This window comes from Labrus bergylta, chromosome 11 (genome assembly GCF_963930695.1).
Source record: "Labrus bergylta chromosome 11, fLabBer1.1, whole genome shotgun sequence".
Classification (NCBI taxonomy): domain Eukaryota; kingdom Metazoa; phylum Chordata; class Actinopteri; order Labriformes; family Labridae; genus Labrus; species Labrus bergylta.
The window spans coordinates 5,304,825-5,318,857 of record NC_089205.1 but is presented as its reverse complement, the minus strand read 5'-3'; the positions used below and the strand labels follow the sequence as shown (position 1 = coordinate 5,318,857).

The 14,033-nt window shown below is 41.4% G+C and overlaps 1 protein-coding gene across 2 annotated transcripts in view; it reads left to right on the top strand.

Moving 5' to 3' along the window:
- The first annotated feature begins 278 nt into the window (after positions 1-278).
- Positions 279-14,033, top strand: part of tpst1 (tyrosylprotein sulfotransferase 1) — a 37,271-nt gene continuing 23,516 nt past the window's right edge. For both annotated transcript variants that reach the window (XM_020649026.3, XM_020649025.3), the window contains exons 1-2: positions 279-472; positions 12,983-14,019. In XM_020649026.3, coding sequence (XP_020504682.1) covers positions 13,163-14,019 — 857 coding nt within the window. In that variant the 5' untranslated portion in view covers positions 279-472; positions 12,983-13,162. The remainder of the gene's footprint in view (positions 473-12,982; positions 14,020-14,033) is intronic.

Here is a 14,033-nt window from a genome sequence, read left to right as displayed (position 1 = left end):
ACGGAAAGGCAGTTTCACTTGAATAGTTTAGCAATTAAATTATTACTTATTTAAGATATTTCAAAATCAATATACTCCAACAAGATTTATGAGGTTTAATTGATCCTGCTGAACCTCAAATAAAAGTCGACTTTAATGTACTGTGCTTTTAAATCTACCCTAGTTCCGCCCTTTCCAGAATAGACCAATCAGCGACTGGGACACACAACCGCTCTCTAGATTATCGACCAATCAGGGCTTGTCTTTTACCACCAGTAGAGCAGTGCAGTTAGTTTTAGCAGTCTGGAGACTGGTGTTGAAATCACCTTCAGTCGAGCAGAGGCACCGTGCGGCTGACACGGTGTATGTGGACAGAAAATGCCCGGAAAGTGACTCGAGAGGCCGGCAGGTTTGTCCGGATATTCACGCTGGATTCTGTGAAGATATTTTAACCGAGAAACCGGAGTCTCCTGCGCCGTATCCGCAGAATTAGGTAGGTTTTTTCGTCGTAATGTCCCTCTCCTCTCCTTTCCTTTGCTTTAGCTCAGGAGCTGCGACAATTAAACGCACATTTTTTAAAGGGGGGGGGGGGTTTATAACCGAAATACGTCGTTTTCTTAGCGTTATAAAGCTATTATTCCTCTTTCAATGTGTGTTACATAATTGCCAGTGTAGTGTCAACATTGGAAATCACGCACCAATCAATATGGATACAATGTAGGGGGAAACAAATTAGCCGGAGGTGCATGTTGACAGATCAGCGCCCTTACGTGCCTCGCCGAACTGTATCTCAGATCTGACATGTTTATCAAGAAATGCAGTCAGGTTGCACACCTTGAATATCAACATAGACTGGCATCAAAAGGTAACTCTGTTCCTTAATATTCGGCTAGCATTTCAATTATATTAACTTTAAAACACGTCCTCTTTCCACCCTAATGTCTACTGCTCATCTCCAAAACCAGACCCATCTGGGTGCGGTAAAAATCCACTGTGAGACGAAATCTAAACTTCAGGGTTTTGTGAGCATTAGTAGCCTCAGAGGTTTGGAAACGTGTGCCGAATTAACGATGACACCATGACGTTAAAGGAAAACCTAACGCTGACTCTGTGTGAACTGTTCATACGAAGTCCATCGTTTAATTGCAGTATTTAAGATAGAGGTCTGGTCTGAGGTTACGTGTAGCATTAATAGATAATGGAATGTGTTGGGGTTACGTATTATGGCCTGTGAGTGCAACAGGGGTTCAGTTAATCACAGTGGTCAAGCTTGTACAAAGAAGCCACATAAATGAGAAAATACTACGAGAGAGCAATCATTTAAATGTCTTAGTTTTTGTTGGATACCCATTGCATCCCTCCTGTGGTGGACTCCAGGGATGTGGCATCAATTAGCTGCAGAAAACTGATTATTCATGTTTTACTTCAGCAGACAGTAGTGCTTTGTTATTACTAGCATTCAGCTCTATATTTGTATTTGCTGAATATCTTCAATGTTAATCTACTACTCTGTTGGAAAATATGGGGAAATGGGAAATATTCAATTTAATCTGACACAAAACCAATAATAGCAGGAAACTCAGTATTTCATAGGCGGAAAAGCATCATATGCTCTAAAACATATTTAAATGATTGAAGGATTATCAAAATAACAGGCGATTATCTTTCTGAGAGCAACAAGTTGATTCAGCTGTGTATTTGTAAAACTACAGTCAAACCAATATGGGATTATTGAGGCTGTTACAGATCTGGATACTAGAGTGGGAACATGAACAGATTACTAAAATGTATGCCAATATACTGCATTTCTGAGCTGGTGTGAAAATAAACACATCTGGATTTATGACCAATATGTCATTGTAAGGGTGATCATAAGGCTGCTTTTTTTTTAAAAGACGTGAAATCATATTAAAATACAAACTATCTAAAATCACAATAAGCATTGTTTTATGTTAAATATTCTGCAAATAAGTTTTGTTATAGGAAAACACACAAGCTGATATTGAAACATGTTTTTTTAAAGGCCCTTTTACTCGACTGAAAACATCATTTTCTTTCAATGAAGAAACTAATTGCCGATCAGCAATTCACTTATTGATTTGTTAACTAATGGTTGCACTTTTAGTTGTTGTTTTTCTCTGCTATAACCCATGCTGCTGAGTGAAATCCTTATTGGCAGCAGCTTTATCTTCCCCCTCACTGCTTACTGAGCTGATGGCAGGAAAATAAAGGAAATACTGGTCTGTCACAGTATTTGTTCAGTGGATTTATAAACGAGAAATTGTAGCCTGCAGGCTTACAATGATGAATGCTTTTGAAAATATATTCTAGCAGTCTTGGAAAGCTAAAAAAAAAACAGTTGGTTTTGGCCTCAGAGGGGCAAGGACTACCAGTGTCTGTGTAGCTGGTAGCACATCTGTTGTGCGCAGGTGGTCTGAAGTGAAAAAAGACTGGAGTCCAGTTGAATTCAGGGTATTTCTCTGTGCTGGCTGCTCTCTGTGTGTCGGCCTCCACAGCTGCAGAGAGGAATCAGTTGGACTCCAGCTCACTTATACTCTCATTTCCTGGTCTGAAAGGGACACCCACTGCTGCATCACAATTATTACATTCAGCTGAGCAGCTGTCTGACCACTGAGCCCTGAAAACTGCAGAGAAAAGCTCATATTTTTAAGGTTGACTGGGGGCATGTATTCATCAAACTTCAAGAGAATAGTAGTGCCGATGGCTGCAGATGTCCGTAGATGTCCTCAGCTCGGACTCGGTGTGAAATGCCTGATTGATTGGTCACTGTTTGTTTACTGGTTGTGAGTGTGGACAAAGAGTGTCTGCAACAGTTTATAGCTAACACAACACAACTTGGGAGGTTTCTTTCCTGCCCTTCTTTGTGTTTTCTATTTGTGATCTTACAAGGTAATTTTGGTATCGCTATACTGCCCCCCCCCCCCCCCCCCATCATAGCACCACTACAAGTTCTTGTTTTTATTCTTAGTGACATTATAAGAGGAATCCCTCAGAGATAGAAATGTGTGTTTAAGACAAAGATAATTTTTAATCCATAAAAATGTGTTACATTTCTATCTTCAATGCCACCAGACTCCATTGACAAAAACATTCATTTTTTGTAATGAGTTGCCGAAATATTTCTGACTCCATCAGTGAGTTTTTTTTGTGTTTATGTGCGACCATGCAAGTCCCACAACTAAACAAACTAACCAGCTGAGGCAGCGGCAGACCAGCAACTTGTTTTTTTGTGAGGAAAATAACTATTATTTTGTTAACAGTCTGGTGGCTTTGAGGCAAGCTACGCAACAGCTGTTTCTGGTCAGAAAGTAAGATCCACTGTTTTCAGAAAGGCCTATCTCTTTACTGATCCTTTCTGTTGGTGTCAGGAAACTTGGAATAATAATAACAGCCATTCAATGACAAAAAAGACATGGCATGATTGTATGGATTTCCCCTGAAAGATTACGTTGCAGACATTACAGTGTGTTTGGCAGTTTGAACACATTTTTCATCTATTGGTCATTAAGTACGAAATTATGTGAAAAAAGAAATATGAAGGTTTGAGAATAGCAGCATTCCCAGTGAAGAAACTTTACTTTTATCACATTGAAACAACACTGTTTGAAAAGTGTTCAGAAGGAGTTGAGCTCTGAGCCAACGAGTTTGGTGATCACCCACAAAGTGGTCAGACCCCCATGGTGACACACTCTGTCTCAGTGGAAACTGAAGGGACACAAGTATATCATGTCTGGTAGTTTTTTTTGTAATAAAACTGCAAACAGCCAGAGTGAAACATTTTGGGATTTAAAAAAAAATAAAAAATGATTTTGAGCTTTTTATGCCTCTATTGAGAGACAGGACAGTGATCGTGAGAGAGAGGGGGGAATGAAATGCAGGAAAGGAGCCACAGGTCGCACTCAAACCCCACTGTACATCGGGCGGCGGTAGCCTGTTGGGATTTATGCAGCAGACCAGATTCAGATCTAAATGTTTACAACTGACAGAAATGTTTTTGTTAGGCTGTTACTGGAAAATGCTTGTAATTTCTTAAATGTGGCATAAAGAGTAAAAGATCAGCATTGTAATAATTACATTTTTGGTTAAATGCATTAATAAATGAATGGCTTTGTATTTCACTAGTGGTGGTGGGAAAAATTTGATTCACGTCAGTTTCACTTTTATAAACTTCCATGATTCCAAACATCCAAAGATGATTGACCGTTGATCAAAATCAAAAGTAAATGTTTACCAGCAGTCAGTATGAGCACAGCCAACCCAATGCTGGCATTTTTGGGCATGCACCCTCTCCACCTTACTTGGTACTACGATGAAGCAGGGTGTGAGTTGGTTGCGTCGTACCATGCTAAATCCCACCTCTTCCATCTGTACCAGGGCCAAGGAAGCCACGCTATGGAGTACTCACAGTGGTCAAACAAACTGGACTTTGGGGGTCAAATGTGCTTGGGCATGGTACAGGTTGCCTAGTCTAAGTGCACCTTTAATGTCAATACAGCCGTTTTCACATATGCACTCCGGATAATATCTAGATATTTACAGGAGGACTTCTCTGGAGATTCTCCTGACCTAGCCGTTCACATATGCTCCTCACAGCGGGGGACTTTCCCTGTCAGAGGGGGGGCGGGGGATTTCCCGACCTAAGACGTGACATAAAAAAACAACACAGAAGTAGCGGCCGTAGCAACAGAGTCCGCTACACGACGTTATAATGAGAATATTTGTCTTTATATCAATGCTATGTGTAATTCAATGGAAATACAACATCCACAAAAGAGAGGAGAACAACATACTGACGAACAGAAAACATAATGCAGCCGTTTAACTACGTGCACGGAGATCGTAGAGGTCGCGTGTAGACACTTTAGCCGGTCACTATATAAACGTCATTCTCTTCCTATTGGCTCAAATTGAAATCTCCGGATTATATTCGGCCGCGTTCGGACATCAGCTCCTCCGGATTATCTGCAGAAAAAATACTAGGAGTCTAAACTAAAAGGGGTTAAAAAATTCTGCTGTTGCGTTCACACATACAGCTCCTCCTGGAAATCTCTGGAGTTTTTCAGGAGATTTCCTTATGTGTGAAAATAGTTTACTTTTCCACTTCTTAGCCAAGCCCCCCTTTGTAAAAAATAGGGATTGTGTTCTGAATCGGGATTTCGGTTTGATTCGAAAATCAATTTTGAATTGAATCGTGAGTCCAAGAATCATAATCGAAATCAAATCAATCAATGACCTATAGAAAGATTCACCTCTGTATTTCACCTCTTGTTTAGAAAGCCCATTTACTGAAGAGGTAAGAACAGACAAGATGAAACTGTAATAATGATTCTGATGATTCTGTAATAATGCTGGAAACAGGATTCAGGATCACAACACAGCCCTGCACATTCTGCACAAACTGTTGATTAGTACCTATATTTAGAAAGTTCTACTTCTCTATAAGTTGATTTTTGTGCCATAAGGAACTTGCAGAGAGCTCAGCCTTATTATTTTTCACAAGTTATCAGCTGTGAAGTTTGTAGGATTTTTTTGTAAATACGTTATACATACAATTATGCTAATTAATTCTCCTTCACAATACGGTCTCCAGAGCAACACTCCCACACTGACAGCTCTGACAGCACAGATTGTGTCTTACTCCTTCTCAAATAGTATTGAGAATAGTTTACTAAAGAAAGCCCACTCAGTGTAACTCCCCTCCCCCATCAATAACACACTCAAGTGGGTTTTCACATATGCATTCCTGAACATTTCTTGAGAATTTCAGGAGGACTGCCCCAGAAATCCTCCTAATCTTGTCTTCACACATGCACTCACAGCGGGACATATCCTGGTCTGACGGGAGGGGTGGTGGGCGGTCTCCTGAGGCAAGATATGATATGAAAAGAACAACACAGAAGTGGCAGACAAAACAAAAGATGCTGCTATAAAATGCTTTAAAGAGAATATTTGCCTTTATATCAATGCAATGTGTGGTTAAACAGAATCACAATATCAAAAGAGCGGAGACTAACATTCTGCCAAACAGAAAACATAATGCAGCACTTTAATTATGTAGCTAATGTTTTTGTATGCATGAGACCAATCTATGGTCGTTTCTCTGATTGCAGGGAATTAATAAATTCCAACCCTGCTCCAGGTGAATTCTCCTAGTTATGTCCTGCTGCATTCTCACGTCATCTTACTTGGACTTGATAAGTAAAAAATAGTAGGTTGTTGAGAGGAAAAACTCTCAACAACCAACAAGAAAATTTGACTGTTTGCATTCACACATACAGCTCCTCAGACATTTTCTGCAAGTGTGAAAGCGTGTGAAAAGTGTGAAAGTGTATCAGGCCGTCACTTCCTCCATTACTGTTCTGTCAGTCACTGTTTATAACCCCTGTTCTGTGAAGGTGATGCTGATTAACCTAAGTGTGGCATTGCTTTTACAGAGGTCACTGACATTGATTTTGTTAAATGCACTGAGCAGCACACACATATTCAGATTCCCGCAGGCAGGACTGCTGTGGTTTGAAGTGCTTCCTGCGTGAGCTGCATGAGTACTCTGCTCTGATGTTGTGAAATTATTGACCGCGAGTAGATGTCACAGTGTGGGAGTGACAGATAAGTTTACACATTGCGTGAGAAAGGAAGCTAAATGTTGTATAGCCTTTTGAGGTCAAAAACAAATCTTCACACTATGGAATCTTCATGTTTGCTTTTAGCTTCAATCTGCAAGGCGTGACTAACAGGGGCCAAACTTAAAGGATGTGCCAGGACAGTTATACATTCTTCAAGAGTGTTGAACTGTATTGGACAAATCATCTAACAAGTATTCCCTGATTTGCTGTATTTCAAGTAGGGCTGTCAGCATTAACATGCTAACTGTGATGCTATTAAAGGTCACACATTATGCAAAATACATTGTTTTTCTTACTAATATGTATCCCTAGCTTGTCTACAAACCACATCCTCTCCGTCTTTTGCCTGCTCCACTTTTCAGAGAATGCGTGCTCAAACAGGCCAGCATGGCTGACATAGACGGGTTATAGGCATGATAAAATTCATATTCTTGTTTTGCTCACCGGTTGGTTATTTCTCCCTTTTAAATGTAGCAAGCACCTTTTACATCATATCTTGCCTCCTGAGACCCCCACTTCCTTAAATCCCCCAGACAGGGAAAACTTTTCAGGGAAGATTTCAGGGGCAGGCTGTCCTGAAATGTTCTCGTAACATTCAGGAGTGCATTGTATTGTGATATTGTGATGATTGAGTAGTTAATGTCCAGGCGATTGTAAAAGAACATGAGCTCTATGTTTTTTATTTGGATCATTTGCAGCCGGTTGCATAATAAGGGCGTTTCTTGGTTTAGTGTTTCTTATGGTTGTGAACAAGTTGACCTAAGGCTCTTAACAAATCACAGTAACGGCTCCACTCCCTGTGTTTTTCTACCCTCCCTCATCTGATTTTTTTTGTGATTTCATGGGCGTTTGTGTGTGTGTGTGTGTGTGTGTTATCTGTAATGTGGAAAAAAGCGAACAGTCCCGACATTACATTAAAAGTCCTCATTAACTGGGCTTAAACATTAAGGCTGACTTTGTTAAAACAAGACGAGTGCTTTCCATAGCTACAGACTGAGTGACATAACAAACAATAAAGAAGAGTGGGGTTGCCAGTGGGCGAGGCTTTTTTCCTGTTAAAAGAAATGTCAGAATGTGTCAGCTCTAATTGCACACCATCCATTCTGCAAATGCAAACCAGGCCCCTGCAGGCCATAAGCTGAGCGACAGGTACATAAGCAAATTAAATCCCCCAGGAACCCAAGGTTGACTCAAGGTTTGTGCAGATAACGGGTGGAGGAAGAAGACCTTATGCATAGTTTATTTGCCCAGTGATCCTTGAAGAAAACGTCTGGAAGCAGAGGAAGAGTAGCTGTTTTTAATGAATCTGAAAGTTGCACATGCCAAAATGACATCTTTCCTTCCTGTGTTTGAGTGTAGCTGGAGGTTGATTGGGTTTATGAGCGTGTGATGTATGACAGAGCCTGGGGGGCAGAGGTTGTGGAAAGGCTAATGGACCACAGTCCTGCTGATTGATCCTGCAGGAATGTGCGAGATCTGATTGGAACTTTAATAATGGCTGAATGATTTGTGAGTAAGAGGATGACAGCTGCAGAGCAGGCCTGCACAAGCATGGACACCGATCACTTGTATTTCTCTTTTAAACTGACATGATCTATTTTCTTCTTCTCTTTTCTTCTTCTTCCTTGCTTCATCTATTTTCTTCTTCTTCTTTCTTGCCCTTTTCTTTGTTTTTTATTCCTGCTTTGCCTTAATTTTTATGGCTGAAAATGACTGATAGCAGGACTCATTCTATGATATTTGTAACAAACTGTGAGCACATTTTCTTAAATTTGATTCCAAATCTGTCTTGAAACTTGCTGACTTTAAAGATCGGTACAGATGCCGAATTAGAATTACAGACAGTAAATCAGCCAGTTTTCACAAAGGTACTGTGCTTGAAAGCTACTTGTCTTTTTGTCATTCAAGTCATTTTCCAGGCCCCCCTTAAACATTTGCGAACATATTTCCTGCATTCAAAACTTGGCGGCGGCCACCACCGTCTATTTTCATACTGTCATTGGCCCTCAACAAAGTCTGACGGGTGTTTTCATGGAAAACACAGAGTTCCAAGTACAGCAGCTGGTGCATTTGTCATCAATACACAACAACAATATGATATGATGGCGGCCCTGTATCGTAATCCAGTGCACCATGAAGCCAAACAACATAAGAGGAAGAAAGGTAAAAGAAGAGGAAGATAACATTTATCTGCTGGAATGTTTGTTCCGACATGCTTTACACAAATATTCAACAACCAATAAATTGTCTCTATCAGTAGTTTTGTCATAAAATAATAAACGCCTAAGGGGATCTCCAAATGCACGTTCAGCCTGTAGAGGCATCGTTCATTTCATACAACTGTCTGTGACCGTTAGAAACTCCAGACTGCAGCAGATTTTCATAAACTTTGGTGTTGGACCCGAGAGTCACACAGCGTAACATGGCACATTGATTTTCATAGTGTTTTAATTTGAGATTTGTTCATCAATTACCCTACATAACTATTAGAATTTCTCATATTGCTTGTAAAGGTTTTGAGCTAGTATGCACGGCACATGTATGGGAATGGAGGTGCAAACTGTCGCAGTGCCCGCTGAAGGTACGAGCCTGATGAAGCCAACTCATCAAGCAGTTAATGATAGAGCAGAAATGATAACCAAACAAGAGGGAACTTTTTGAAATCGTGTTTTCTTGCTGTTATCAGTCGAGCTGACTCTCAGCAGAGCTTGAAGATGTTCAGCCGTCCTCGTTATTAAATGTCGTTGTGGTTTGGTTTCACCGTTGCTCCGCTGAGAGTAGCCTCAGCCTCCTCTTTTTCCACTAACAGATCAATGGGGGAAAATCTCCTGTCAGGAGGATACAATATCAGTAACAGGAGAGAGGAGCTTCAATTAATTTAACACAAACACATTTCAGTGCCGGTGCAAGGTGTAACACAACACAGCTCTGAATCTCAACCGCAGTTCATCAACCGGGCAGTCAGGGAGGTCTGAAGGGGCCTTTTGTTCTAGATTTCAAAAGTTGTCAAAATAATGTATAAAACCTCAAAGCAAAGTGAATCTTTTCCCCAATGCTTGTTGTTTGTACTAGCCTTAAATTAATCAAATGATGTGAAGAAAATAAAAAAGGTAACGCCATACATCATACTTTTCAATAGCTCTTGGTACCAAAATTGAAGTATTTCAAAATTGTTCTTTGGAAATGTTGGAAATGCGCACATAAAGTTGTTGACTGATTGTGTAGATGAGCCGTCAGCGTCTCCTCTCTCTGCTGCGGTGAGCTGCACTGTGCACTTTCATCTTGATGGAGCTCAGTTCTGTCCACATTTAGATAATGAGCTTCATGCCGAAGGGACACTTTTACCATTTTATTGTAAACTTTTCATATACTTTGTGTCGTCTTGCATCACAATTTTGCACAAAAAAGGAAAGAAAGCAAGTGCTTTCAGTTGATGTTATTTGATCAGGCCCATTTCCTCCATAAGGATTGTGTTACAGCCATTACAGCCTGTTGCAAGGCTGCTGGGTGAGGAAATCTACTGCAGCAATTCAACTTTTTGAACCTATTCTACATAAATCCACCACTTTTATGTTTTCTAACTTGTTAGGAATATCTCCACCTACTGTAGCTGAGTCGGACATTTGTTCTTAAATGAATGGATTCTCCCTCGGTGCTTTTATACTGAGACGAGGATGATATTCAGATTAAATTGCCTAATGAAGCTGTAACAGTAGCTTGACTAAACTGTGCATGTTAACGTACCGTCGTTCTACCTTCCACCTCTTCCTTTCTCGCCTACTTTATTTGCATCCTTTTACTTCATGCAGAACTTGATCTTGATAATTGACCTAATTTATTCGATGTAGTTGCTGTTTTGATGATCCAGAAATACTGCAGATTAATTTCACTAACACACACCACGAGCATACAACCTACTTAATTAATCACATCTGAACTACATACGTGAATGCTAAAGTGGATTTACCCTTTAAGCTTAGTTTCAGTGGCCTTGGGAAGCAGCAGGCCCCTATTGCACTACCTTTTAATAGACTAAAGGTGTTGGCATGCTGCATGCTTTGTAAATCCTTCCTTCCTTCAACGCTGAATCACAGAGGAGAAGACAGAGAGATGTGAGAGTGTGTGGGCTGAGAAAGAAGACAAAGCTTGACGACAGGAAGACAAAGAAACAAACACTGATTGTAAGAAGTGCTGTAGAGTCTTCACACATTTTCTACATTCCTCGGCCACACTGTTGTGGAGAAAAACGCCACAGTATTTATCTGCAGCTTAGTCCTACACGAGCTTCTCTCACAGGGAGGCTAATGTGAGGAATTAGCTGTAATGTTTTGTTGTGAAACGCTCCTTACTAGTGTAACGATGAGTTAACTGTTGTGGATGTTTGCTTAAGAGCATCAACGGCTGCTTGGCTCATCAGGAACGAGTGAACCGCTGAGAAGAAGTTGGCAGCCCGGTGTCAGAGGGGAAACAGATGGGAGAGGAAGGCACTTGCCTGTTCTTCTGTGTCCTAACCCCTCTAAAAATTAAAAATACAGTCCAGGATTTATGGACTTACTCCATAAAATAATAGTGAAGAGTGCATAGACTGTAAAATTCTTAGCACGTTACCTATTCTATAGCATATTTTTTATTTTGTACACTTAGCAGGCCTAAGATGATGACATTGCATTTTAACCAGCGGAATAAGATTTTTTTTTTCGGGGGGAGAGTTCTGGTCCAGACGACACAACATGGTGTTTTGTAGTATAAGTTTAAGATAAATATTGAGTGGCATTGGCACGGATATCACACTAGTGTGTGTTTTGTCAGCTCCGTGCACAGATGGAGATGGTTGATTTCTGCAGTCGGCAGCAGTCGAGGTTGCCAGCGTTTCTAAACATAGCTGTATGTGAACACTGTAAGATCTCCATGAGGCTTCAGACGTTTGAATTCTCACAGGATTTTTAAAAAGCCAGTCAGCAGTTGTGTATTCGCTGAGAAAGGGCAAAACGAAATGTTGATTAAAATTCCAAGGATATGACAGTGTGTTGTGTCATTGTGTTGTGCTCTGCCAAGCAATGAAGCATACGAACAGACCCTCAGTTTCTGTGTGTGTTGGGAGGGGGGGGGGCAGTGTGATGCTTACTCTCACTCCCTCTGCAGCCTTTTATTTAGTGATGTCAGAGTGGCCTGTGTGCCAATACTGAGAGCCTGTTAATCTAAATCAAATATGGTGGATGTAAAGGGTGTGCATAAGGGCTGGATAATTTCTGAAAAAAGTGACACTGCAATTTTTTTTGTCTATGATACGAGACACTTATTTGTCCCCTTGGGGAAGTTTGTCTTGGACTCAAAGTGCTGCCAAACATTCAATCGCTTCCTCTAGAATCAATAACTAAAAATATTGTGAGCGATCAGGGGGGTTTCAATTCACTATGATTAGATCTGATACAAATTGATAATTGAATCCAGAGTAAATATTAAAAAAAAAAAAAAAATTCTGTGTACATTTTGCTCTTCCTTCTCTCTCTGTAAAGAAACATCTGTGAAACAAGTTTGAGTTAGTTTTTGGAGGCCTCTTCATTGTCATAATTGTGTTTAAAGGAGTTCTTTGTCATCTTTGTAAGTCAAACCTCTCTGCTGAGATGAAATTGCATAGTGACTTTGGCCTGAGATCTAAAGGCCTGTCAGATAAAGGAAGGGTGTGATCAGTCTTCCTGACAAATGTATCCTCTGTATTTTGTTCCGAGACGTGTTTGATGCAGTAATAACAGTGCAGCATGCCGTTGTCTGACATCCAGTCTGAGTTATTTTAAAATGTGAGACATACAGCTTGACTAGGTGTAAATCACAAATGGCACAATCTGATGTATTTCAATTTTTCATATTTTCAGAGAACTGAAATTAATCATTTATATTCCTAAATTGATTTTAATCTGATTTCTTTGTAAAAATCAGAAAAGCTGGGACAAACTCACGGTAAAATCATGATGTCAACCGAGTATGTGTTACGTATTGCATCGTGGCGTCAGTACTGAATGAAAAATTGCTTAATCTTAAAAATCTTGACGGATCGATCATTTGTTGCGGCTCCAATAGGAGATCTCTTTAATTAGTTCAAGGGCGCGCTAACATTATGAGACACAGAACACCATGGGGATTTTAAATTCAAGGTGTATTTCAACATGATGATGACGATCTGTGTTTATCTTCTTCATTTAACTCTATTCAATCATTCAAGCGATACATTGATCCATGTGGCTTTATGGTTATACCTTTACTTGTCTTTATGGTTTCTTTTCAACTTCACTTTATTTTTTACTTAAATTCTATAGCCATATCCAAACTTTGTCTTCTGTGTGTCTTTTACCCAAATCCAGGCCTGATGGAGCTGGGGACTCGACGTCTGCTGTGCACCAGGGACCTCGACCCATGCCCGGTTCCCAGCAAACAACCGTAAAGGGTGGGAACCTTAATTACCCTTCAGTTCCTCTTTCCCGACCCTCCCCCTAAAACTGCCCCTGTGGTAATATTGTCTTCTCCTGCCTGTGGGCTGCAACATGATTGGCAAGCTAAAACAGAACCTGCTGGTGGCCTGCTTGGTCATCAGCTCGGTCACGGTCTTCTACCTGGGCCGCCATGCTATGGAGTGCCACCATCGCATCGAGGAGCGCAGCCAGCTGGGCGGGATCCTGCCGCTGTCTGCGCTGGGGGGCAGCATGCGGACCACCTTACGGATGGGTCAAAATCTCAGCTCGCCGTTTGTTTACAACAAAGACATGCCGCTCGTCTTCATCGGAGGAGTTCCCCGCAGCGGGACCACGCTAATGCGAGCCATGCTGGACGCTCACCCTGAGGTGCGCTGTGGAGAGGAAACGCGCGTCATCCCACGGATTCTCGCCATGAAGCAGATGTGGAGTCGGTCAGGTCGAGAGAAGATGCGTCTGGATGAGGCTGGAGTGACCGACGAGGTGCTGGACGCCGCCATGCAGGCCTTCCTGCTGGAAATAATTGTCAAACACGGAGAGCCCGCCAACTTCCTCTGCAACAAAGACCCATTTGCACTGAAGTCGCTTGCCTACCTGGCCAAGATATTTCCCCGTGCCAAGTTTGTGCTCATGATCCGTGACGGGCGAGCCTCTGTCCACTCCATGATCTCAAGGAAGGTGACTATTGCAGGCTTCGACCTGGGCAGCTACAGGGACTGCCTGACCAAGTGGAACCGGGCCATAGAGACCATGTACACTCAGTGCCTGGATGCAGCGGACAAATGTCTGCCTATGCACTACGAACAGTTGGTCCTCCATCCTGAGAAGTGGATGAGGACACTGCTGAAATTCCTGGACATTCCTTGGAATGATGCCGTCCTCCATCATGAGGAGCTCATTGGGAAAGCTGGAGGAGTTTCTCTCTCCAAGTAAGTGCTGCCGA